Below are 24,410 nucleotides of genomic sequence, written 5' to 3'. Positions count from 1 at the left end.
AACGTTTTTCAGAAATCATGCTAATTCACGATCATACAAAAATTTATTCGCCTTATTACGTGTTGTCCTCCAACCTTTTTACATCAGTGTTCAAAAAATCATTTAGACGGTCGACCAACGAAACAGAAAGAGAAGTTCTCGTCACTTTTCTTGTTGCCTCCATTGCTTTTTCTCCCGCCGCTTCTTCTCAAAGAAAACTTTGAACTGAATGATTTTATAACTTTTTCTTTTAAACTATTTTCTCCATTTTTTCAGAAAAAAAAACAAAAATTCTATGGAGTCGTTGGGAGAAACTGACATTTTATCATTGTAAGTTTTGAAATTCCTAATTTGAGTCGTAATTTCAACAGTTTTAGGTTGAACAACCAGCCTATAACCAGAATTCACATCCGCCTTTATTCTGACTACATTTCTCTATTCTTGGCTTCTCCTGAAAAAGAAGTAGCCATTGATTACGAGAAGCATCCAGATGGATCTGCGATTACAGTTTTTCAAGGAAAGGAAAAACACTCTGAAGTTGTGAACAATTCATATTTTGCTCATGTGGCTTGTCAACACATTCAAACTGTTTTGATCAACCAGTCGTCTTCTCTTGATGAATTGGCCGTTGTAATGCTATTCAAACTCGACGAGAAAAGAGAACTGAATCAATGCGGAAAGTATACATTTGAGAAACTGAAGGAAATTCTTAAATCAAGAGAATGCCTTCTGAAGGTCGATAGTTTCATCGTAACGGTGACCGACGGATATCAAGTTCTTCAACTTCTCCCTCATATTTGCTCAGAATCACTGAGGAGATTGACAATAAATAATGCAAAAGAACCAAATCAGCAGAAGTCGGAGGAGTTGCTGGACATGGAAGAAATTGTGAAAACGATGCAATATGAGAAAGCAAAAGAGCTGGCTATTTTGGGCTTTGCTATAGAGCCGATGGTAGAGAGTTTAGTCGGATTTAGGACGGTGCAAGTAGCAGTGAAATCAATTTCTTTTGAGTGGTTTATGGAACTGAAAAAGGTATATCAGCTTGAAGTTTGTTTTGTGTTGATGTTTCATGTCTTCCAGTCCCTAGGAGAGTCCTCGAACTTCGAATTCATCCAACTTCGATTCCTGGAAGCTGATATTGATCAACTTATAGAGGCGCTGTACGGATTTCCATCAGGAGAAACTGACCAACTTGGACACAAACGAAGACAATGGTTTCTAAAAACTTCAGATCCCAAGAAAGTCGATTCTATCATAATTTTTCTTGATAATGTTCTGTATAGCCGAATGGAATCGAGCCGTGTTCCTGATGATGCACAAATTGTTTGATAGCTTTATGGTTTGAAAGTCATCACAAAATTTTATTTAAAGTTATTAAACGGTTTTGATTTATGAATATTTTACAAATAAAACAATTTTAGATTTACTGTCCATGTGGTCCATCTCCTCCACGATGCTCAGTATCTTTCCCTGAACACTCCTTCCGACAGTTACATCCGTTTTCACCAGAATGATCTCCGTGTTTATATACAACAACAAAGTCGTGTCCATGTGGTCCGTCTCCTTCATCGGGTCCACAATTGCATTTACAACGATCTTCACGATGATCTTCTCCATGTCTCAATTTCAGTGTCTTGACCGCAGGAGTGATACCTGAAAATGAGCTTGTAAATACTCACGATTTGTCTTCAATCATCTTACCGCAACACTGCACAAATCCACCAGCATCAGTGTTTCCTTCTTTCAGTATAATAAAACATTCTGTGGCCAGAATCGAGAAAGCAATCAAGAGCAAAATTATTTTCATTTTGAAAATACTGATACTGGCACGAAGTTGTGCTAGCTTTTATACTGACCCTCATTTTTCTCAATGTTTCAGAAAACAGAAAGAAAAGATTACTCATCAATTCCTTCCTGTTGTTATTTTTTTGACGATGATAAGAAAAACATTGAAACTTTTGTTGGTTCAGCCGACACTTTTATTTTTCATTTTATTTTAGAACATGTATTCAAACTTTCCATTCCGAGAATAATAACTGTTTTTGTTCAATTCGTTGCAGTAAAGTTTGCAATGTTTCCACTTCTCTCTTGTGTAATTGACGAGGAATGCTCGTAGCCAAGTTTTATCTTCACAGAAGATACCAAATCTGAATTTCAGCAAATGATGAATGCGAAAGTAGACGTACGTAACTACTCACTTCTGAAACATCTTCCATATTCCGATACGCAGTACATAATGCAAATTGAGTCGATAGCTGGATAAACTGTAAATCCACTCGCAAAAATGCTCGACGGAAAACTGATATTCAAATCGGCATAAGGAATGGATAGCATGAAGAAAACAGGAGAGAACAAGAAAATGGAAGGGGCAAATGTCTGGAATTGCAGACTCTCGATTTTTAGAGTCGACTTAATAATGCGTGAATGAGCTCATACCTGAATCAAAAGTGCCTTATAAAATTGGTTGTGAATTCTCCGATGCAATGGTGACATCGCTAACAATTTCTCTCTCATTCCTTTATACATCTTGAACGCACAGACACAAATTATAGTATACTGAACTGTAGATATGCCCGTAATCATTGAAAGTCCGTATAAACTTTCCCATTTTATACTATTCTTTTCATAGGATAACAAAGTGAGAATAGGAATATCCGAGATATTTTTATGGTATTTCACGACAAATTCATCTGCTAAATATTGTTTTCCATGGTCATCGAGAGCAAAAAAATAGCCAACTGCAAACGCCCAAAGAGCTCCAAAAAATATGTAGTATACTATCCAGATGAAATAGTTGAAACCGTCAAAATAAATTAGTTTTGGAGTATCGAAAACCGACCAGAATCGATACAAAAACTGAATGGCTAAAATGCACAGAGTAGCTGCAAATATTCCACAATAGGCAGCAGACATCCATTGGAGAATATAATTTGGAAGTTGGAAAGGGTGGAAGAAACTGAAGTAGACGAGTGTACGGTTATAAGTGTGGAGGAGCTGAAAAAGAATTCTTCATGATTTATTCATTAATGAAAACCCCACAGTGGGAAACACGTAATCAAAAGAGGCAAATATGAATCCAACCACTTGGAAGTTGACGAGTAATTTCTTATACGATCCGAACTGTCTTTTGATACAAAACACGGTCAAATATACTAGAATTCCACCGAATATAGCATTTGAGAAAAAGCCAAACTTTCCGACAAGTATACAATACTCTGTGATGGTGAGGAAAGCAAACGTCATGTTACTAATGACTGCCACGAAAAAAACACGAGTGTTAATGACAAGAAAGAAAATATGTATACTATTTTGTAGGCAAGAATAATATTCGTACTTTAAATCAGTGAAAAGCGGAGATCTCTTTGATAATACAAAAAGATGGGTGACGAAGTGAAATGAATTACTTCGTTTGACTGACTTCCCGGTTCACAGTGAACACAAACTGCGGATTCACTGATCCATATTTTATTCGGTCTGCTTCGCGGAGTTTTTACTACCCTTAATAATCAAACACATCCAACTTTTATATTGAAACATCGCCCTGCGTTCGGGAGAACTGAAACCTGAAAAGATGAATCATGTTTGTTTTAAATTCATGTTGAACCTACTGTTTTCGGTTTTTTCTTCTTGAGTCCAAACATTTCTCTAATCGCTTTTCTGTATTGTGATGATATTCCTACACAAATAAAGAAATGAGTCGATGAATTCAAAGTTTCAAAAATTAGGAGAATACCCATAATGTCATTAATAATATATCTGAAACTTCGGAACATTTCTAACAACTGATTCAGATGCATTAATCTACATACAGTAATCCCGTATGATTCGTTGCAAGACCATCAAGGACTACAACTATTCCAAGAGGTCCTTCGGTTAAGGAGAATATTATTGTCATAATGAAAACCAAATTTGAAGTGTGATCTAATTTTGACCTGCAAGAAAATTATTAACTTCAATAAAACTTTTAAAACTTGGCTGTTACTCTTCAGTCTTGCTTGAAACCTTTCGTTTGACATTTCCAGCCAGTTTTATCTGTTTGATCAGTAGACATGCAAGAATTGGCAAGAGTATAGACGGCACTATCTGAAAAACGAAACCATCTGATTTGAAAAAAAGACGCTTAATAAACCTTCAAGAGTCCTTCCAATAAAACAAATATCTCATAAATCCAGTCGGCACTGAGAAACCACTCTCTATCGACGATATCATAATCAGGAAAGCTAGTATTCTTGGGGAGCGTGCAGTTTTCTGCAGGTTTCCATCTCTCTGGAAGTTCCACAAACTTCACTCGTACAGAATAATACAGGGACATCAGTAAGCTGCATATGAATAGAATAATAACGAATCTTTGACCGGTTGCTTTTTTTGATAAGTTTTGGAAGTTTGATTTGAGAGCATACTTCATAACGAGATAACGAATAGACGCCATAATAACGGCGAGCCACGTGGATATTAGATGGAAACTCTCTCTGGCAGAAAGGAGGTAGAAATCAATGAGTTGGAGATAATAACTCATTGGTGGAAGACTGAAATTGTTTAATTATGTAAGTACAGGATTATGACGGACTGAACCTACCAATCATCAGAAACATTTGGCTGTGAGAAAAACAAAACAAATTGATAAACTAGTATACTCATTGAGAATAAATCGCTGATAGCAATACCAATCAACAAAACATTTATGCTGTTTGTGTTCATTGACTTTCTCGAAAGAATTGCCAAATGGAGAATGTTAATTATGACCCCAACAAAAGCAAATAGAAGATTAAATTTATATAAAGATAAAGAAACTGAACCGATGATGTTACCGATTCTCACTAAAGTTTGTTGTGTTGATCTACTGAATTCTTTAAAATCGGAAGCTGAATAAGTTAGAGACATGTGTAACGAGTAATGTGAGCCTTTGCTTTGTGGTCAGACTCAACAGATTATAATTTACTGGAATTTCTAGAATGCTTTTTAGAACAAGAACAATGATCAGCTTTTATGAATAAACCAGATATCGAGAAATATGTTTTTTGAACCAAAATCATGTTGCTTTGGTTTAACGAGATTCTATTACCACCAGGGTTGTGTTTTGTGTAATAGTTGAGACAAGGAAACAAAAAATACGTGAACATCACGCAGTAGATGAAATGCGAAACATGTTCATATGCATGTTTTTTTCAACGAAGTCAAAACACAAAACTATTTGAATAAATTCCAAATATGTAGAAAACGAATCTCTCCAGTTTATTTATAGAAAAATATATGAGAAATAAACAATAAACGGTGAAATTATCACAGAACACATTATTTCCCTTCTTTTCCATCATGACCATCGTGTCCTGCATGTCCACCAACACCTCCTGGTCCACCTTTTCCTCCTTCTCCTCCATGTCCACCAACTCCTCCGTTGCCACCGTTACCTCCATTTCCTCCGTTCCCTCCATGTCCACCATTTCCTCCTGGGCCACCGTTTCTGCCGTGTCCTCCGTTACCACCATTACCGGGATTCTCGGCAAAAATGAAATTTTCACCTCCACCAGATCCTCCGTTGCCACCGTTTCCGCCGTTTCCTCCATCACCGGCACTTTTGGCATAATTCACGTCAACAGTTTCATATCCTCCATGTCCTCCATTCCCTCCGTCGCCTCCATTGCCTCCATTTCCTCCATTGCCTCCATTGCCTCCATTTCCTCCATTTCCTCCGTTACCGCAATGTCTTCCAGCACCACCGTCGCCACCTCTTCCACCGTCTCCACCTCGACCTCCTTGTCCAGGTTTTCCATCTTCTCCCGGTTGTCCAGGTTGACCACAACCTCCTCCAGAGCCATCAGCTCCACCAGCTCCTCCTGAAATAAAATACGCGATGTTATTACAGTAAGGGAACACTTACCATGACTATTATCACCACCAGCAGGATACTGCTCCTGTTTCAAAACAAACGAGTTGACCACAACTAGAAAACAAACGGAGCACAAAATAATGTGTTTCATTTTGAATGCACACAGTATCGTCTTTCGAACTATCAGCTTTTATATTAGATCATACCAGTGAAATTGTTTCAAAATAACAGGTTGCGTTTCGAAATTGCCTTCCTGTTTGATACTTTGATAAACAAAGAAGAAGGAAGTTTTAGAACATCATTTCTATACACGATAACAAAAACAAATGTAATATGCCTTTTAGCTTTTCTTATTTTTGTGCTCCCATCTGAAGTAGACGGCAAAGATTTGGAGACAGAGAAAGCCACTGAAAACACTTTTTCATTTTTTTTTGAAAGCAGGGTAAGACCAATAACAAAATGACAGGCTATTTTGGAGAAAGCAAATTATTTGTTCTATGGCTTATAGGTAATCTGAAATCCCAAAATCCCAGAGAAAATCAACTGTTCAAACTGAAAAAGTTTATACAATCATGTCTTTTAAAAACATTTAAAAAAATAATCCAACAGACTCCTTAAAGAAAATATACCAAGGCATACAGACGGAAATTAAATCTTCCAGTGTGGATGATCATGAAACAGCGTATCTCGAAGTGATTTCATTCATAGAAATCGCAGTTTCCGTTCCAACTCGACTTTCTGGAGAAATCTTTTTGCAGCATTTCAGATAACCTGGAAACTAAATGACGATTCATGCATTTGAAATAGTCGACAGAAGAAATATTCGATAAAGTCATATCGTTAGCCTCCTATTCCCTCATTCTCTCCGATTTCTTACCAAAAACTGTCTCCCGATAAGGTTTGATGATGAAGATTGTTGGGAGTGCATCTGTTGCCAGGTAAAAAGAAATAGTGGTCGCCTGAAGTTTTCCGAAAAATGGAGTGGAGATATTCAGAAACAATGTCAAATAAAGGACGGACAAAGGGATTTGCATAAAAAGTATTGGAATGACTGTTTGAAAAACTAAAGCATAGAAAAGTTGCCATTGAAGTTTCCGAAAGTTTGGAGAGCAAGTAGACGCCATTAGTGTTTTTGTGATCAAGTAAGATCTTACTGCGTAGTAAACCATGAGAGTTTCCGAGCCAAACTGAAAATGAAATCAGCAGTTTCTGGCTGGATATGAAGGCTATCAACTGACCAGAATGCAAGTGCAAAGAGCCATCCCAATGAAAGAATTCAAATTTATTACGGTCATTCCGTTCTCTAGTTTTGGGTAGAAGTAGATTCCCACAAAACCAATGGTTTTGTTCTCCAAATTGCTTGGAAAATAATCTTGTCTGAAAGTTCATTTTGTTGATCGTCTCGATTGAATTCTCATACCTCATAACCATATCCACATACTCATTCCTCCCCAAAAATATCCAACAAGATAGTGTCCAAAGCATTGCAACAAGCAGAGGGATTCCGCCCCAAAAAGTAAAGTTGGCAAGACTGTAAGCAGTCCATGTGGTGTTACTGGAAGGTTAAATATTATACATGACGTGCAAAAAGTAGATTAACCAACCCTTGGAGAACCTGGTAACGATATGCGAACTGGACTCCAAAGATGGCAAGAGAGGTAGCAAAAGATCCACAGTAGATTACTAAAAAGTCTATTTTTTTAAATTTATTCTCTGTGTGATTTTATTCCTTACTACTGATTCTTTTCACTCACATATAGAAATCTGCAATGCACTATCCGGAAGAACTGCGTTATCAGGATCAATTGTCACAATGAAAGCAGATCCTTGAGTGAACAATTGGGGTACTGTCATTAACTCCAACCATCCGAAAAACAATTCGAAGACAGCAATGTACATCATGAGGAATTTGTAGACTCCGATATCAGATGGAGATCGATATAATATCATTGGAAGGAGAATGGCATTTGAGAACATTCCATAACAGGTGCATCCTCGTTCGATTTGATTGATGAGATCATCGGAATTAGATGATTCAAATTCAGAAGAGGCATCCATCAGATCCGAAACTTTTTGACGAATAGCCGAGGTAAGAGTCGGATCCATAGCTGCTGAAGGAACAGACGGGATATTACGTGAACGTCTCTTTCTAGACAATTCCCGTCTGGGGACCTACTTTACGATTAATTTCGTAGACGATAACAGTTTTTGTCTGGCCAAGCATCACTGTCTGGGTACGAGAGCACGAAAACACTGGTGGGCTGTAGAGCCATGGGACGGGAAAGGATCAGAACACACTTTTTAATTGACAGTGGAGTAGAAATTTCAATGATCAGATCAAAGATTTATAATATTTATCAGGTGTTTATTATCGAAATAAAAAAGTTCCGACATTTTTTACCGACGCGTGTTTGCGGACTCAGTGTAAAATTTAATAATTTAGCACTAAGTCCGCAAACACGCGTCGGTAAAAAATGTCGGAACTTTTTTGTCGCGACAATATAGTAAGGGAAAATTACCAATAATAAAGTTTGAGAAAACTTTAAAAGTCAGGAAACCTAACTTGTGAGAGTTTGATATCCAGAACGATCTCTTTGATTACGGTACCTTTTGGATATTTTATTTTAAACATGGGGAACTTCATTGTGCTGTAACATCGAACACATGAATCCCTTGAACACACACTCTTCTGGACATCGGGATCCTCGGAAACATACCACTTGTTATTTCTCATTGGCATTAAACTTTCGTATAGTTGTAGTCTATGTGTTACATCACCGTCACATTCTGACTTGTCTACATGGTCCCAAAGGGGTTCCATTTTCTGTCTCGACTCTGTTATTGCGTGCTTTTCCCATTTATCACTTTGCCACCTGCCTACCCAATTTCATTGATCATTGTCATCATGACAATGCAATCGTGGCTTCCCATATTCAACAAAATTCAACGCGGGGCCACATGCTTTGGAATGGCAGTTAATGCCTTTTTGGTCCCTCTCATCATATTTCGATCACCAAAAGATTTGGGTCTTTACAAGTATCTTATGATCTACATTTCATGTTTCGAAATATTCTTCGGTTGTGTCGAGCTTTTGATTATTCCGGTAAAGTAACAGAATTGGTGATCTTACCTGAAAATGTGAATTCCAGGACTTTTTCACCAAGGACTCTGCGTTTTTTGTGATGGTTGACCCGAGAAAAACTATTGTTCCAGAAAGTTTGATCCAGGAAGCAGATTGTAGGTCACATCTAATAATGAAGTTTTTTTTCACTCTTCGATGGTTACAGTACTCTTCTGCGGTTCTTTCGCTGTGTCTCTTGGGATATTCGGGTTTCAGTTTGCCTATCGATATCAGGTTCTGAGAGGGTGAGTAACAGTGTAAATTTCCGGAACGTTCAGGTAATTTACCGGACTTTTCAGAAACGCAGCATGGACTTCCAGTCGCCCAATAAACTTCATCTTTTGGTTAGGATCTCCACTCGTTTTTGCCAGTGTTTGGACAACCGCCCTTGGTATTTTCATGCCTCTAAATAACTACGGAAAAGCTGTATTGATGTATGAACTGTCTTTCTGAAAAAATTTAAACCTTTTCTTGTTAAGTAGAGAATCAATATTTCCCAGTGATGTAGATCTTGACAAAATTGGATTTGTTGGTGCACTATTCTACCCCAAACTGGATGATGGCACAGAAGTGATCAATTGGGATTCGCTGAGAGGAGTATCGGTGACTACTACTATATTGGTGAGAGCTGGAAATCATAGACATCTCCTAGTTTCTCACGTTGAGAATATTCCAGATGAGCTCTGAATTCGCCATGTTTTTTTTCGCCACGAAGTGTTTTCTGGCCACAAAAGGCCTTATGGCTCAAGCAGGTCATTCGAAAAGTTTCCGTCGTCTCCAATGGCAGCTTTTTTATGCTTTGGTTCTTCAAACAATGATTCCAATTACTTTCATCCAGGGACCTTTCTCGGTCATCTACTTTTTCACAATCATCATGGATGGCGCGTTTCCATTTTTGGGTCATTTTCTTGCACTCACTATCACATTGTATCTGGCAACTGATGCACTACCAACCATCTTTATTATCAAGCAGTATCGGGATACTGTATTGAGTACGCTGTCTGAAAAGTTGCCTGTTTCTTGATATGTTTCGTTTTTAGGTTACTTCAAAAGATTCAAAGTGATCCAAGTGCAACCACAACAGCCTATTTCAGTGACCTCTGTCAATTTCAAAAATTTATAATTTTTATTTAATTTTCAGTACTAACTTTCTGATCGGTGATGTCTGAAATACAATTTCTTTTGTCTGTCTATAAAGATCATAAAGTGAACCTTCATCATACAATTCTTTGGACTTCCCTTGTACTAGTCTCACACTGACGAGGAACCAAAATTGAGCATTTTTTCTTTATAAATTTCGTGTTTTTTCGTACTTTCGAGTCGAGTCAAAGAGGAGTCCGCTTCATTACCTTTTCCTGTCTTACGTGACATCAAAAACACATTATCTTTGATCTCCAACTGAACTCATCTACCGGAAATTAAAGACGAAAGTCTAGAAGGTATACGTTCTTCTTACTTGTTTTAATGAGCAGAGTCGACCCCCAAACTCCGAAAGTCGCCATCAGAACTTTTTTCAGTTTTTTCCTTTTAACATGTTCGCTCTTCACCCGGTACTAAATCTCTGCCAAAGAATACTAACTTGTGTTGGAATGTTATCAAACGTGCTGTTGATCAATTTGGTTATTTTTCAATCACCAAAAGACCTGGGTCTTTACAAATACCTGATGGTTTATATCTCTTGTTTCGAACTATTTTTCTCTACTCTGGAAATTCTCGTCCTTCCGGAACTAATCACTTTGGACTCTGAATTCTTTATTGTTGTAAATCCAGAGCACTCGTACCTACCACAACAATTTCTGCAATTTGTGGATTGTGAGTTCTGAAACTCTGAAATTTAAAAAAAATTTAATTTAAAAAAAATTTAAATTTTAAAAAACCTCTAATTTTCAGTGCTCTATTGTGGATCTTTCGCTGTTTCGCTAGTCATTTTCAGTTGCCAATTTGCTTATCGATATCAGGTTTTGAAAGGAAACAGCTCTTGGGTTGCAACCAAACCCATGAATTTATTCTTCTGGCTTGGTACTCCTCTACTTCTTGCCAGTTTTTATTCGTTTTTTGTCCACGAGTTCTTACAGAAAAATGATTTCTGTGATGTTGTTCTGAGGTACAAAAATTAAAAAAGGATTAAGTACAGTTGTACCTTTTAGAGAGCTTGGATACAGCGAAGATCTTATCTCGGATATGGGCTTTTATGGGATGGTGTTCTATCCGAAACTTAAAGATGGAACTTTCCTCATCAATTGGATTTCATTTTTGGGTGTTTCTGTTACTACTGGAACATTGGTGAGTATCTTATATAATCTCTTCTGAATCCATCGTTTTGTTTCAGATTGCGTCGGAGATCACCATGATTTATTTTGCCTATAAATGCTTCGACGCAACAAAATCACTCATAAAGAAGGGAAACTGCTCCTCGAATTTCCGACGTCTTCAATGGCAATTGTTCTATGCTCTCGTCGCCCAGACTACAATTCCGATACTCTTCATGCAGATTCCAATGACTATGATCTATTTCTCTACAATGGTTTTGAAAAGTTCGAAGCCATTTTTCGGACATTTGCAGTCAATTACAATATCGATATACCTTGCAACTGACACCCTTCCAACTATTTTTATAATCAAACATTATCGAGATACCGTCATGAGAATGATATGTTTCTGGAAGAAAGGGAGCATGTACAAAGTGGGTCCAAGACAGTTACATGTGACGGAATCCAGCCATTCGAAACATCTTCATGCGTCAATAATCTCCACTCATCTTTGATGTTTTTTTTTCGTTTCATCTCTTTCTTAAAATAAATACTTTTTTCTAATGTTTTAAAATATAGAAACAAGAAGTTTGGTTTTGGGGGACTATCCATCACTTATCCCAACACAGGGGTGTGAAGCGTAAGGTCGCGGCATGGTGCCAAAAAAGACTTGGCTGAGTGCCAAACTCAAATTTAGCGTTTATTTGTCGTATTTTTCAATAAAAACACCTCGCACCTATTTGTCCCAAAACATATTCAAGACCGGTGGTCGTGTACTATGACGTTGCTTTCCATCGGTAATATTTGAACTTTGAGGATCTTTCTGATAACAAGACTCGTGATAAAAGCAAATTTTATAAGATTTGTAGTTTTTTAAGGTTTTGGAGTCTTTCAAAATTTCCAAACTACTAATTACTTTTTTTATACTTCCTTGTACGTTCTTAGACATAGACTTTTCCAAAAATCAGAAAATGATTTCAGTCAAAAGTTCCTTGTCTGACCTACATCTAAACAGAAGATCAGATACAAAACAAGTAATTCATCATTCCACTTCTTCAGATCCCACCCCTACGCGTGTGTCAAAAACGTATCACCAATGATCTTCCGTAGTCCACTACGAAACCTTTGAACCGAAAAGTAAACATTAGTCTAGAAGAACTAGAGTATATAAAATAATTTGTTATTATCTCTTCTGCTCTGGTTATCTTATTCAACACTGTTTCATCCTCTCCTAGAATGACGAGCATATTTCTTACCATCACAGAATATTGTATGATTGTCGGGAAGATTGGATTCCTTTCGAATGCAATCTTCGGAGGAGTTCTGGTTTTGCTCACACTGTTTTGTATCAAAAGACAGTTCGGGTCGTATAAGAAATTGTTGGTCAATTTTCAAGTTGTTGGTTTTATATTCGCGTTGATTGAGTTTTTATTTCCAGTTGTAAGTTGTTGAGTTGAAAAAAAACTTCGATTGAAGAAAATGATTTATTTTTTAGATCCTCCACACATACAATCGTTCACTAGCCTACTTCAGTCACTCTCCTGTCTTCCATTTAACAAAATGTTCTCTTGAATTGTTGATTGGCATTTCGACTGGAGTATTCGCTGCAACTTTATGTCTTCTAGCAATCCAATTTTTATACCGATACTGGGCGGTATTTGACACATCAAAACTGGTGTATTTTGAAGGATGGTATTATCTCATTTGGATAGTGTACATGTTCGTTTTTGGTTTCTTCTGGGCGTATTCTGTTAGCTACTGTTTCTCACTTGATGATGCCGGAAAACAATATCTAGCCGACGAGATTTACTCTAAATATCAGGAAAATGTATCTGAAATTCCAATATTGAGTTTGATGTCTTATGAAGTGTCAAATGGGAAAGTATTTATGGAGTTTTGTTGATCACTATGGTATCTATCGTCCAATATTCAGTTATTTGTGTATGCGCCTTTAAAATGTATCGAGAAATGAGTGAGAAGTTATTGAAATTGTCTCCATCCCATCAGAGAATTCACAACCAATTTTATAAGGCACTCTTGATTCAGGTATCTATCGTTTTGATTCAACTTGTCATAACTATCAAATTTCCAGACATTCGCCCCTTCCACGTTTCTGTTCACTCCCGTCTTCTTCATGCTGTTCATCCCATATGCTGACTTACACTTCAGTTTTCCATCCGTCATTTTTGCGAGTGGATTCACAGTATACCCAGCTATCGACTCCATTTGCATCATGCTTTGTGTTTCAGAATATGGAAAATGTTTCAAGAGTGAGTTACTTAAGTTAATGGGTTCAGATAAGTATCTGGATGTTGAACCAGATGAACTACATCATAATTAATTGCCATGTATGTAGTTGTCATAAAGTATGTTTTCAGAGCTATTATCATCTGTGAAATCAAAATTCGGTTGTGCTGAAGTCACGTCATTATACTCAACAACACAAGAAGCCAGCGGAGGTTTTCACAGAGTGACAGGCACAATTTAAATGATTTTTTTGTTTTTGTTTCTTTCGTTAAATAATGAAAAATTATGTATTTAAATATGTATTCGAAGGCTCGGGGTTGCTGTTGTCCCCCAACTTTTTTGTTCAGATTTTCAACAACTTGTGAGCATTTTCTTGTGAGCAAAACCGATTTCATTGATGTGAATTCGGCAATGATTTTTGTACTAGACGGAATTCTAGTAATACTGAAATTATCTTTGTTCATAAAAACAATTCGTATAGTAGAAGTACGTTCTCAACCCTCAGGGATCTTCCTGTATTTCCGCCTACTCTTCGTTTGTTTTTAAATTTATAGGCATTTGAATCGTATCCACTTTCAATGAATATTACTACCGATTCTTCAATGAGTTCTGACTCGAACAGTACTCCATGGACCATCATAATCTCTCGAACCCAACGAGGATCTACTTGTTTTGGAATGCTCACAAACTTCATTTTAATTCTATTAATTTGGTTCAAATCTCCCAAAAATTTGGGTGTTTATAAGTACCTTATGATCTACGTTGCAAGTCTTGAGGTGGCATTCGGAGTTCTTGATTTACTGACAGTACCCGATATGTACTCACAAGACTCTGCATTTTTTGTTATGGTAGATCCAAGGAAGTCAGCTTTGCCAGAGAGTTTTATACAGGTGGCAGATTGTAAGTTGACTTGTGACAGACAGAAAGACAAAGTTGATGTTCAGTGGCATTCTGTGGAGCATTTGGAGTCTCTCTTGCCATTTTTGGTGTTCAATTCGCTTATCGATATTTTGTATTAACTGGGTAATTACAGCAAAAGAAAATCCACTTAAACATTTATTCAGACACTCATTCCTAGCCACCAATAAGCATAGAAATTTCGTAATCTGGCTTGGATCTCCGATACTTTTTGCCAGTGTTTGGACATTTTCATGTGCGACTTTTATGGGAAGAAATGATTTCGTCGATCAAGTTTTGAGGTGAGAGCAGATAACTCTTGTTAAGTAATCGCCTTGAGAATTTCAGAGAAGATGTTCTTCCCAACATATTGGATAATTTGGAAATTGACCGGCTGGCTTTTGTTGGCGTTATATTCTTTCCGAAACAAGAAAATTCAACAAAACCTACAGTTAACTTGGATTCGTTTTATGCGATGGGGATTTGCTCGGTCGTACTCGTAAACCATTCAGCTGTGTCTTTGCTAAAATTTCAGTTTTAATTTCCAGTCTTCCACTGAATTCATAATGTTCTTTTTTGCCATCAAAACTTATTTAGCTACAAAACGTTTCATGGCTCAAGCATCCGGCTCAACCAAACTAAAACGTCTCCAATGGCAGTTATTTTATGCAACTGTCTCCCAGTCTTGTATCCCTATATTTTTCATGCAGATCCCTATAACGGCAATTTACATCTCAACTTTTTTCAACAGTTCTTCTCAAATCTTCGGACAAATTCAAGCAATTACAGTATCTTTTTATCTGGCCACTGACGCACTTCCGACAATTTTCATCATCAAACCTTACAGAGAAACAATATTGAATTACTTCAGATGCATTAAAATTGAAATAACATTTGTTTGGCCAAAGAAGAGAAAAGGAGATACAACTGGAGGAACTACTTCTAATATTCAGCCAAAAGTTTCATAAGTGAAGTAGCTATAATAAGAATAAATGTTTGTGATTGCCAATGAATGTTGTGTAAAACAATAATTTTATAGACTTTATGTGAAAAATGTGTGAGAGCAACATTTCTCATTGGTCCACCTTAATTGATTATTATTTCAAATCCATCATAATGTACTCAAGAACTTGTGAGACCTGACTTATTTCAACTTAAGTTTAATTGTATGTACACAATTTTACTTTAAATTATTTTATTCTTATTATTTCAAATCTTCAGACTATCTTTAAAACAAGGCAGCATTATCTTATGCCTTATGATGAGGTGAAGCACGAGTTGGGCGACTTTTGGATACTTTTCTATCCGTAGAATTATGATACAATTTATGCAAGTAATGACCATGAGTAGCACGGTGATAATTTTTGAAGTCGCTTCCGTTGGTACCATTACCTGAAACAATCACACAATTTTTCAGAAAACTTGTGTTCCTGAGACGGGTTTACCGTTTCCAGAGGCGTTTTTCGGAGTATTGTGGTAAAATGGTGTGTATCTCCAACGACGAGTGGTTGCATTATTGTGATTCTTCGAATCATTCATGAAGATGGTACGATTGAATTTGGGATACATTGGTGTCCATTTTGGGGTGTTGTTGCGAGTTCGATAATAATTTCTCGTCATAGTATTCGAGTTTAATCTATCACCGTACGGAGGAAAATAATCAATTGTTTCGAATATTTTGGAGTTATTTCCTCGAATTCCTTTCTGAATTGTGTAGTTTCCTAGAAACGGAAAATGTTGACTGCAGCCTATTCATCTAGTGGCCTACCAGTATCTGATACATTCTCAGGTCTCGTACCATTGAAAGATGGATAACTTCTTCCACGTGTCGTTTGATTGTGTCTGTGGTCATACCTTACCGTGGTTCGGTAGAAACGAGGGTAGCTGTGATTCCGCGAGGCCAGATTTTGATGGATTCCGGAGTGATTCCTGATTGAGGTATCGTTTTCTGAAAGTTCTACGGTTAAGTCCTTTTCTGATACTTCGTTAACAAATTTCCGAGATTCATATTCATAAATCAAAGAAAATGTGTATTATGAATGAAACTAATAGCCTTTTGATTTCATAATTATTTTAATGGAACATACCAAACTCTGAGATATTTCTCCGGTTGTTGTTATACAACGGCGTAAATCTCCAACGACGAGTAGTTGCTTTATTGTGATTCTTCGAGTCATTCATGAAGATGGTACGATTGAATCTGGGATACATTGGTGTCCATTTCGGAGTGTTGTTGTAAATTCGATAATAATTCCTCGTCGTAGCATTCGAGTTTAATCTATCACCGTATGGAGGGAGAGAATCAATTTTTTCGAATATTCTGGAGTTATTTCCGTGAGTTCCATTTCGAACTGTGTAGTTTCCTACAAACGGAAAATGTTGAATGTAGCCTATTCATCTAGTGACCTACCAGTATCTGACGCATTCACAGGACTCGTACGGTTCCAAGATGGATAACTTCTTCCACGTGTCGTTTGATTGTGTCTGTGGTCATACCTTACCGTGGTTCGGTAGAAACGAGGGTAACTCTGATTCCGCGAGGTCAGATTTTGATGGATTCCGGAGTGATTCCTGATTTTGGTATCGTATTCTGAAAGTTCTAGGGGTAAGGAGCGGATACAAACATTTGAATGGAACATACCAAACTCTGAAATATTTCTCCGACTGCTGTTATAAAATGGCGTAAATCTCGATCGACGAGTTGTTGCATTAGTATAAGTCCAGGATTCTCTCATGAAGATGGTACGATTGTATCTGGGATACATTGGTGTCCATTTTGGAGTGTTGTTGTGAGCTCGATGATAATTCCTTGTCGTGGAGTTTGAATTGATTTTGTAGCTGTTCTCGTATGTTCCATTCCGAGTTGTGTAGTTTCCTAGAAACAAAATGTGTTCAGTAGTCACTTCGTCTAATCGCCTACCAGATACATTTGCATATATCGTACGATAGAACGGCGGATAACTCCATCCGCGTACCGTTTGATTGTGTCTGATGTCATAACTCATCGTGGTTCGGTTGAATCTCGGGTACTTCGGTGTCCGTGTAGTCTCATTTTGATTGATTCTAGAGCCATTGTTGACCGTATTATTCCGAAAGAGTCGATCATTGTATGGAGCATATGGTATTTTGTAAGATCCAGTATTGTGCGTGCCAGTACCATTCTCTCAAAATTTAAACATGTTTTTTTCAGATTACAGTGGTTTCGCTAGTGCACTTCTGTGCGACTGAATGCGAGCTGTTATGCGGATCTTTAGAATTGATGCGAGCAGCTACTTGTAGTATTGCATATGAGCTACCTGGAGTGGCAGTTTTGAAGGTTCTGCTTCTGTAGAATCTCGGATCTTTGGCAACTCGTGTAGTCCCATATGTTTCATTTCGGAGGATAGCGGCACTCAGATGGTGAAACACTCCTGAAAACGAGAAAAACGTTAAAAAAATGGATATGCCGGAATCTAGGAATGTGAGCTCACCAAAGAACAATAACGCCAGGAGGAGACGCTTCATCGCAGGTGGATTTCAAAAAATCACAAACGATTAAAACGATTAATGAAAGACAGAAGCAGTTTTTTTTTCGATAAACAAACCAAGTGTCACTAACATGGCACGTTGTAGTTTACGTTCAAAACATAGTGAACTTGGAATTTTGAAGTGACTATGACTGTTCAACTGGGGGTCACGTCTCTAACGTTATTCTCGTGTTATCTGAAAATAAAAATAAAAAATAATATTGGGCTGTGGTTCTGACGAAAACTATGTAGTCTCCACCTTTCTACTTTCTCTGAAACGCTCATTACTTTATTACAAATCTTTACAATCTCTCATTGCAAATCTTTTATTCACACAATTTATATTTATTTATTATTACGAGACCCATATTAATAACTAGAATTACAATCTCTTCCAGTTAACTTCCATGTCATCATCATCATCCGATGGAGTAGTTTCCTCATGAACGGTTTCTCCGAGAGACGGCGGAGGAGATCCAAATGCTTCAATATCTCCATCAAGTTTCGAGACACACAGTCCATCTTCCACATCATCATCTCCACAATCGGAACCAGGTGGACCATATTTCACCGTATGGAATGATCGTCTGAAATCAAACAATCAGTTTGTGTGTCTTCTTATCCGGATGTCTTACTGTGGTCCGATCAAACATTGAGATGAGTACTCAGCATACAACTGTCTTCTATAACCTCGGTATGACATTTGCTTATGAACAGAAGCACATCCAATTCTAGTTTGCAGAGGGAGCAGTGGTTCAAACCGGAAAACAGTATAGTTTTCATTCTTCTCAGACCATTTTGTGAATGCGGGCGAATCGTTCATCATATAATATTCAGTCCAATTGAATAGTTTGTTATCCAAGTCCATAGCATCTTTATTTCTCCCAACGAAGAAATATCGATAATTAGGCTGGAGTCCTCTCCACTCTTTCGGCATGTTCTTTCCAGTTTCCGCCAGTGATTCACTCCATTTCTGAAACATGAAAATCATCATGAACTAGTTGAAACTGAACAAACCAGTTTGTACATATTTGAAATGTTCATCGCTTTTGCGAACTCTCTTCTCTCGTAATTCAACTTAGCGAGAAGTTCTACGTATCCATGAGTAGCACTGTAGTCTACTGTAGGCCCTGGTTGTAGGTTTCTTTGAGGAGGAAGTGGAGGATATGGCAACTCAAAAAGCTTGAACTCTCCATGAAGCTTCGATACACATAAACCATCTTCCACATCATCGTCGCCACAAGCCGATCAAGCAGACCCTCTTATTTGACTCGTGTTTGTAGCTCTTAAAGATAATTTTGTGCTAATCTATCATTTGTTTAACTGTAAGAAACTTACTTCGGTCCAATTAGGCATATGGAAGAATATACGTTGTGGAAGTTTGAAGTCGTATAGTTGGTAGGTAAAGGATAACACCCGATTCCTCTAATACTCGAGGTAAACCTCTCAAGGACCAGTAGTGGGCTGGACTCTTCCATTCTCGATAGTTCTTGTATCTCTTCAACTTCGTCAACGTCACTTTTCTTTGAATAAGCCCATTCCAATGATTCGGCCCAATTATCGAATCTCATGGCGTCTTTGTTCCTTCCAGCCGGCACATAACGAAAGTTTGGCTTGTAGTCCCCATAACCAACCACCACTCTTGCCAGCTCATCGTTCCATTCCTGAAAGAAAATAATGAAAATAATTGCTCAGACTCTCACAGGCTAACCCACCAACTTGTACATGTTTGGAATATTGTTTGCCTTCGCGTATTCTCTTCTTTCGTAGTTGAATTTCGCGAGAAGTTCTTCATAGTTGTGAGCGGTACTTTGATGTACTGTGGCTCCGAAGAGCACTACTCCAATGATCAGAAGATTCATTCTTACCCAGGGGTCTAGGGAAGAGACGTAAACTGAGGTCTTTGGGGGTAATTGGTTTATTTATAATGAATTTAAATAGAGCACGAGATTTCAAGGCCGCTCACGTAATTTGTAGAGCGTGTTAGGCAGTTCAGGCAGACAATTCCTTAAAGTATTAGGCTGAGTCATAAGTTTCTTTCTTTTTTGAGATGATTTTTGACACGCAATTTCTCGAAGGCTAATAACTCATATAATGAGAAATATAATTGGTCAGTACTTATAACTCATTGTGATTCTACCTGTGACTTGACGTCCGCCATCTGCTTAATCTCAGCCGTAGACAAGTCAAAACACTAGATGAATCCTTTTTTGGTACCATTTTTCGACTCCATTTTTTTCCTAGAAAATGTTGACGAGAGTGTGTGAGCTATTGAGAATTAAAACAAGCAAGTACAATTATGTATAAAAAATCAATAAAGACATTTGAACTAAACAACGATGGTTTAATGCGGGTCTTTGAAGAACGGTGAGCATAAGCAATTTAGAGAGGTGCGAGTATTTTCGATTTTTCTTTAACGCTAGATAAGGAAATCAGTGGAAATGCTTATTATTAAATAGAGTAGACATTGATGTTTCTAAATTTATTTTGTTTCGGATATTCACATCATTTGTCTTTTTTCGCAAGAAGCCCGAAGTCAACATCATCAAATTCACGTGATTTTTGAGTTAGATGAAGCCTACTGCTCGTACTTTTGAATCAATGTACTAGATATTTTGCACAATTTTAGAACAATGTATCTACTGTTGATTACTAGTAACAAAATAATTCAGACTTGTTTGGGTGCGTTGAAAAGAGACCTAGACTTCACTCAGGTCTACTTCACTAATATTCTCAAAAGTTTGAAAATCTTAACAATCCAACCAAGTTTTATCACTTATTCGAATGACTTTGGTATATAGTTTTTTGTTGCATGACTTGCTTATGTTACTGTCTAACTTTTACAAACAGTTTGATATAAATGCTCTCTCCAATATTTTAGTAATTGATTTAAAACCAGGAGAACATTGTTTTCTCATACCTGTCGGTCGTCTGATCATAACTTCTTTGTCTTGGAGAGTTTCATCCAAAACTGAATTGTTATAACAAGACAAAGTCTTTCTTTTTAAATACCATTTGTTTTGTCATGAAAATCACAGAATTTTGATATAAATCCGACTAGAATCAAAAACCTTTTCAAAATAGAACTTTGATTGGAGACAGAAAAAACTGTCGTTTTCACGACTGGACTGTCTGTGCACTAACTTAAAACATTGTTTGTTAGCCACTGAGAAGTTCATTAGAATGCAAAAAAGTTTGGGTCGATAAACAATCACAGTATCTAGAAACCGTGAGTCAAAGTCCAACACCAAAAAAAGAAAGAAACTTATGACTCAACCTAATAGAAGGACTCCGTTGTGCCACCTGGATGGGATCGGCAAGATGTGACAAAAATGAGTGAAATTAACTCACGACTTAAACGGAAACTGATAGAACTCATCATTTACATTTACAATTCCTCTGGCAAATGAATGAAATAAATTAGAAAATTAGCCACTAAAACTAGACCTTTGCCTCCTATGCCATTTTTTCTTGCAACAAAATAGTTTCTGTAGAAACAAAATTTATTTGTGTATCTAAATACAACTACTGATAAATATGGGTTAAATGATAAGTATGTGAATTGATATTTTGAAGATTATTGCGGAACAAGCATCTCGTTACTGTGCTAAGTTTTCGATAAATCAAGCTCATTCCAACATCGCGGGTGTCTTCAAGAAACATGACCCCATATCATTTGGTGGACTATATTTTGATAATTTTTAATTTGAACGGAATGATCCAAAAATCCTGCCATCGGAGACAAAACAGTCTGAAGAGTTCAAACCAAGCGACAACAATGTACTCAAATTGTGTCTCCGAATGTTATGAAAAGAGCAAATTTACTAAGTTTTCTGATTCTGAATTGCGAGCTGGAACTGATGATGCACTGTTGCGACCATTTTTGCTGTCCACTTGAATCGACACGTTTCAACAAAGCTAGAAAACTTTTAATTTTATTATCACAATTTATATGCATTATTACGGTTGTTATAATCATTATTAGACCCTCAATTACACTTTCTTCCAGTCAATTTCGAGGTCAGAATTATCCAATGGAGGACGTGGTGTTCTCTCCGCATCACTATCGTTTTCTCCGAGATCATCATCCGATGGAGTTGTTTCCTCATGAGCGGTTTCTCCGAAAGAAGAATGTGGAGGTGATCCGAATGCTTCAATATCTCCGTCACGTTTCGAGACACACAGTCCATCTTCCTCATCATCATCTCCGCAATCGGAACCAGGTAACCCAAGTTTTCGAATCGAGTTCTTGAACGAACGTCTGAAATCAAATAATCGGTTTGTGTGTCTTCTTATCCGGATGTCTTACTCTGGTCCGATCAAACATTGAGATGAGTACTCAGCATACAACTGTCCTCTATAACCTCGGTATGACATTTCCTTGTGAACAGAAGCACATCCGATTCTAGTTTGTAAAGGAAGCAGTGGCTCAAACAGGAAAACAGAATAGTTTTCATTCTTGTCAGTCCATTTTTTGAGAGCTGACCAATTGTTTTTCAACTGAGCATCTGTCCAATTAAAAAGTTTATTTTCCAAGTCCATAGCATCTTTATTTCTCCCAACGAAGAAATATCGATAGTTTGGCTGGAGTCCTCTCCACTCTTTCGGCATGTTCTTTCCCATTTCCGCCAGTGATTCACTCCATTTCTGAAACATGAAAATGACCATAGACTAGTTGAAACTTAACACACCAGTTTGTACATATTTGAAATGTTCATCGCTTTTGCGAACTCTCTTCTCTCGTAATTCAACTTAGCGAGAAGTTCTACGTATCCATGAGTAGCACTGTAGTCTACTGTAGGCTCTGGTTGTAGGTTAGTTTGAGGATGAGAAGAAGGAGGGGGAGGAGGAGGAGGAAGTGCAGGATGTGGTAACTCATAAAGCTTGAACTCTCCATGAAGCTTCGATACACATAAACCATCTTCCACATCATCGTCGCCACAAGCCGATCCAGCAGGCCCTCTTATTTGACTCGTGTTTGTGTATCTAAAAAATGAGTGCGGGAAAATATGTCGTATTCTATATTGATAAATAGTTCCCCGAACTTACTTTGTTCCAATAAAGCACACAGATGAATAGTTTCTTTTGAAAACCGCTCCAGCAAAAGATCTTTGCCAATAACGACATCCAATTCCTCGTCTGTTTGAGGCAAATTTCTCGAAAGCTTCCTTGAAATCGAGCTCTCTTGAATTGAGTGTGTTTTGTATTTCTTCAATCTCGTCGACAACATATTTCTTTGAGTGAGCCCATTCCAATGATTCAACCCAATTATCGAATCTCATCGCATCTCTATTCCTTCCAACTTTTATTAACCGAAAATTTGGCTTGTAACTCGAAAAAGCTTCCCCTTTTTGAGCCAACTCTTCTCGGCAAGTGTCGCCAAGTCTAGGCCGAACTCCTCGCCTCCACAAGTCTGGGAGAAGGCTGCCACAAGTCTTGGCCAAACTTTGCGCCTGTCGCCGCATTGAGAGACTGGTTCCCAAGTCTTGGCCTTGATCCAAGAACTTTTTCCAATTTATTAAATCCGAATATAAAGGAAACACTGATATACCATCGATGAAATGCAGTCATAGTGATGAAGTCATCGTGGATGATGAGTCTAAATCCGAACTATTTGGATCGTGTTTTAGTGAATATTTCAACATGGACAAACAGGATATTCTTGATATTGCTAATCCAATAATTACCACATGTACTGATATTTTATTCTCGCCGGCTCAAATCGAACTATTACTGTCTAAATTGAAAAGCAGAAATAACACGTCTCCAGACAACATTCCTTCTATATTTCTCAAGATGGCCTGCACGTCTCTTGCTCTTCCTTTAACAATCATATTCAATGAAAGCTATAGAGTCGGTAGGTTACCAAGCTTATGGAAAACTGCCATAGTTCTTCCACTCCACAAAAAGGGCTCCCGTTCTGATCCCTCGAATTATCGTCCGATTTCTCTCACATCAAATATTTGCAAAGTTATGGAGAAAATGGTGAGAAAACATGTCGTGGATCATTTAACCGAATTTGAACTAATTTCCAAACGACAATTCGGTTTTCGGAATCGGAGAAGCACTGTATCTCAATTATTAGTTTATCAGAACAAACTGATTTCAAATATGCTCAATGGACTGGACACTCATAGTATCTATATCGACTTCCAACGTGCTTTCGATACTGTTCCAATCACTAAACTTATTCACAAACTACAATCATTTGGAATTTCAAACAAACTGATTAAGTGGATTGATTCATTTATTTCTAACAGAAGATTCCAAGTAATGGTAAACGGAACTTTATCTAGCGAAAGACCAGTGTTATCGGGAGTCCCTCAAGGCTCAGTTCTTGGACCAACTCTGTTTCTCCTATATATTAACTGCATTGGAACCGAACTCATAAGCAACCACTTGTTGTTTGCTGACGATTTAAAAATATATTCGCCATGTAACAAGTCGATCGACACTGATTTAAGAACGTTGGAAAAGTGGTGTGATACGTGGAAGATGAAAGTAGCTCCTATGAAGTGTGAACATATAATATTCTCGCACAAAAACAAACCAGCTATTGATAATGATCTGAATCTAAAATT

General features: G+C 37.5%; 12 protein-coding genes across 12 annotated transcripts; 6 read left to right on the top strand and 6 right to left on the bottom strand.

Moving 5' to 3' along the window:
• Positions 1-274: 274 nt before the first annotated feature.
• Positions 275-1,311, top strand: GCK72_019785 (uncharacterized protein; the record flags this gene model as incomplete). The annotated part of the gene is made up of 3 exons (XM_053733225.1): positions 275-309; positions 357-1,014; positions 1,063-1,311. 3 exons carry the CDS (start codon positions 275-277, stop codon positions 1,309-1,311), a joined length of 942 nt encoding a protein of 313 aa, XP_053582138.1.
• A 94-nt stretch (positions 1,312-1,405) lies between these two features.
• On the bottom strand, positions 1,406-1,789 carry GCK72_019784 (uncharacterized protein; the record flags this gene model as incomplete). Its single annotated transcript, XM_003098526.2, has 2 exons — positions 1,406-1,635; positions 1,684-1,789. The coding sequence occupies 2 exons, from the start codon at positions 1,787-1,789 to the stop codon at positions 1,406-1,408; spliced, it is 336 nt and encodes a 111-aa protein (XP_003098574.2).
• Positions 1,790-2,028: 239 nt separating this feature from the next.
• GCK72_019783 (uncharacterized protein) lies at positions 2,029-3,877 on the bottom strand (the record flags this gene model as incomplete). The annotated part of the gene is made up of 5 exons (XM_053733224.1): positions 2,029-2,129; positions 2,181-2,358; positions 2,419-2,976; positions 3,591-3,738; positions 3,792-3,877. The coding sequence occupies 5 exons, from the start codon at positions 3,875-3,877 to the stop codon at positions 2,029-2,031; spliced, it is 1,071 nt and encodes a 356-aa protein (XP_053582137.1).
• An 83-nt stretch (positions 3,878-3,960) lies between these two features.
• GCK72_019782 (uncharacterized protein) lies at positions 3,961-4,620 on the bottom strand (the record flags this gene model as incomplete). Its single annotated transcript, XM_053733223.1, has 4 exons — positions 3,961-4,065; positions 4,112-4,301; positions 4,383-4,508; positions 4,559-4,620. The coding sequence occupies 4 exons, from the start codon at positions 4,618-4,620 to the stop codon at positions 3,961-3,963; spliced, it is 483 nt and encodes a 160-aa protein (XP_053582136.1).
• Positions 4,621-5,274: 654 nt separating this feature from the next.
• GCK72_019781 (uncharacterized protein) lies at positions 5,275-7,915 on the bottom strand (the record flags this gene model as incomplete). The annotated part of the gene is made up of 7 exons (XM_053733222.1): positions 5,275-5,816; positions 5,861-5,923; positions 6,687-6,996; positions 7,048-7,186; positions 7,230-7,364; positions 7,414-7,492; positions 7,564-7,915. 7 exons carry the CDS (start codon positions 7,913-7,915, stop codon positions 5,275-5,277), a joined length of 1,620 nt encoding a protein of 539 aa, XP_053582135.1.
• Positions 7,916-8,720: 805 nt separating this feature from the next.
• On the top strand, positions 8,721-9,954 carry GCK72_019780 (uncharacterized protein; the record flags this gene model as incomplete). Its single annotated transcript, XM_003098516.2, has 6 exons — positions 8,721-8,912; positions 8,959-9,046; positions 9,097-9,175; positions 9,230-9,364; positions 9,410-9,551; positions 9,607-9,954. The coding sequence occupies 6 exons, from the start codon at positions 8,721-8,723 to the stop codon at positions 9,952-9,954; spliced, it is 984 nt and encodes a 327-aa protein (XP_003098564.2).
• Positions 9,955-10,462: 508 nt separating this feature from the next.
• On the top strand, positions 10,463-11,694 carry GCK72_019779 (uncharacterized protein; the record flags this gene model as incomplete). Its single annotated transcript, XM_003098486.2, has 4 exons — positions 10,463-10,742; positions 10,821-11,034; positions 11,078-11,213; positions 11,260-11,694. The coding sequence occupies 4 exons, from the start codon at positions 10,463-10,465 to the stop codon at positions 11,692-11,694; spliced, it is 1,065 nt and encodes a 354-aa protein (XP_003098534.2).
• A 721-nt stretch (positions 11,695-12,415) lies between these two features.
• On the top strand, positions 12,416-13,082 carry GCK72_019778 (uncharacterized protein; the record flags this gene model as incomplete). Its single annotated transcript, XM_003098566.2, has 2 exons — positions 12,416-12,619; positions 12,675-13,082. The coding sequence occupies 2 exons, from the start codon at positions 12,416-12,418 to the stop codon at positions 13,080-13,082; spliced, it is 612 nt and encodes a 203-aa protein (XP_003098614.2).
• Positions 13,083-13,147: 65 nt separating this feature from the next.
• On the top strand, positions 13,148-13,520 carry GCK72_019777 (uncharacterized protein; the record flags this gene model as incomplete). Its single annotated transcript, XM_053733221.1, has 2 exons — positions 13,148-13,225; positions 13,272-13,520. The coding sequence occupies 2 exons, from the start codon at positions 13,148-13,150 to the stop codon at positions 13,518-13,520; spliced, it is 327 nt and encodes a 108-aa protein (XP_053582134.1).
• A 484-nt stretch (positions 13,521-14,004) lies between these two features.
• Positions 14,005-14,445, top strand: GCK72_019776 (uncharacterized protein; the record flags this gene model as incomplete). The annotated part of the gene is made up of 1 exon (XM_053733220.1): positions 14,005-14,445. One exon carries the CDS (start codon positions 14,005-14,007, stop codon positions 14,443-14,445), a length of 441 nt encoding a protein of 146 aa, XP_053582133.1.
• A 1,127-nt stretch (positions 14,446-15,572) lies between these two features.
• GCK72_019775 (uncharacterized protein) lies at positions 15,573-17,827 on the bottom strand (the record flags this gene model as incomplete). The annotated part of the gene is made up of 9 exons (XM_053733219.1): positions 15,573-15,715; positions 15,769-16,044; positions 16,092-16,271; positions 16,411-16,686; positions 16,734-16,913; positions 16,965-17,198; positions 17,244-17,486; positions 17,620-17,733; positions 17,794-17,827. The coding sequence occupies 9 exons, from the start codon at positions 17,825-17,827 to the stop codon at positions 15,573-15,575; spliced, it is 1,680 nt and encodes a 559-aa protein (XP_053582132.1).
• Positions 17,828-18,211: 384 nt separating this feature from the next.
• GCK72_019774 (uncharacterized protein) lies at positions 18,212-19,691 on the bottom strand (the record flags this gene model as incomplete). The annotated part of the gene is made up of 5 exons (XM_053733218.1): positions 18,212-18,416; positions 18,465-18,802; positions 18,847-18,940; positions 19,168-19,493; positions 19,545-19,691. The coding sequence occupies 5 exons, from the start codon at positions 19,689-19,691 to the stop codon at positions 18,212-18,214; spliced, it is 1,110 nt and encodes a 369-aa protein (XP_053582131.1).
• Positions 19,692-24,410: the final 4,719 nt, after the last annotated feature.

Source organism: Caenorhabditis remanei, chromosome V (assembly GCF_010183535.1).
Source record: "Caenorhabditis remanei strain PX506 chromosome V, whole genome shotgun sequence".
Taxonomy (NCBI): Eukaryota; Metazoa; Nematoda; class Chromadorea; order Rhabditida; family Rhabditidae; genus Caenorhabditis; species Caenorhabditis remanei.
The sequence above is the reverse complement of the archived record's forward strand: the minus strand, read 5'-3'. Positions and strand labels throughout refer to the sequence as shown.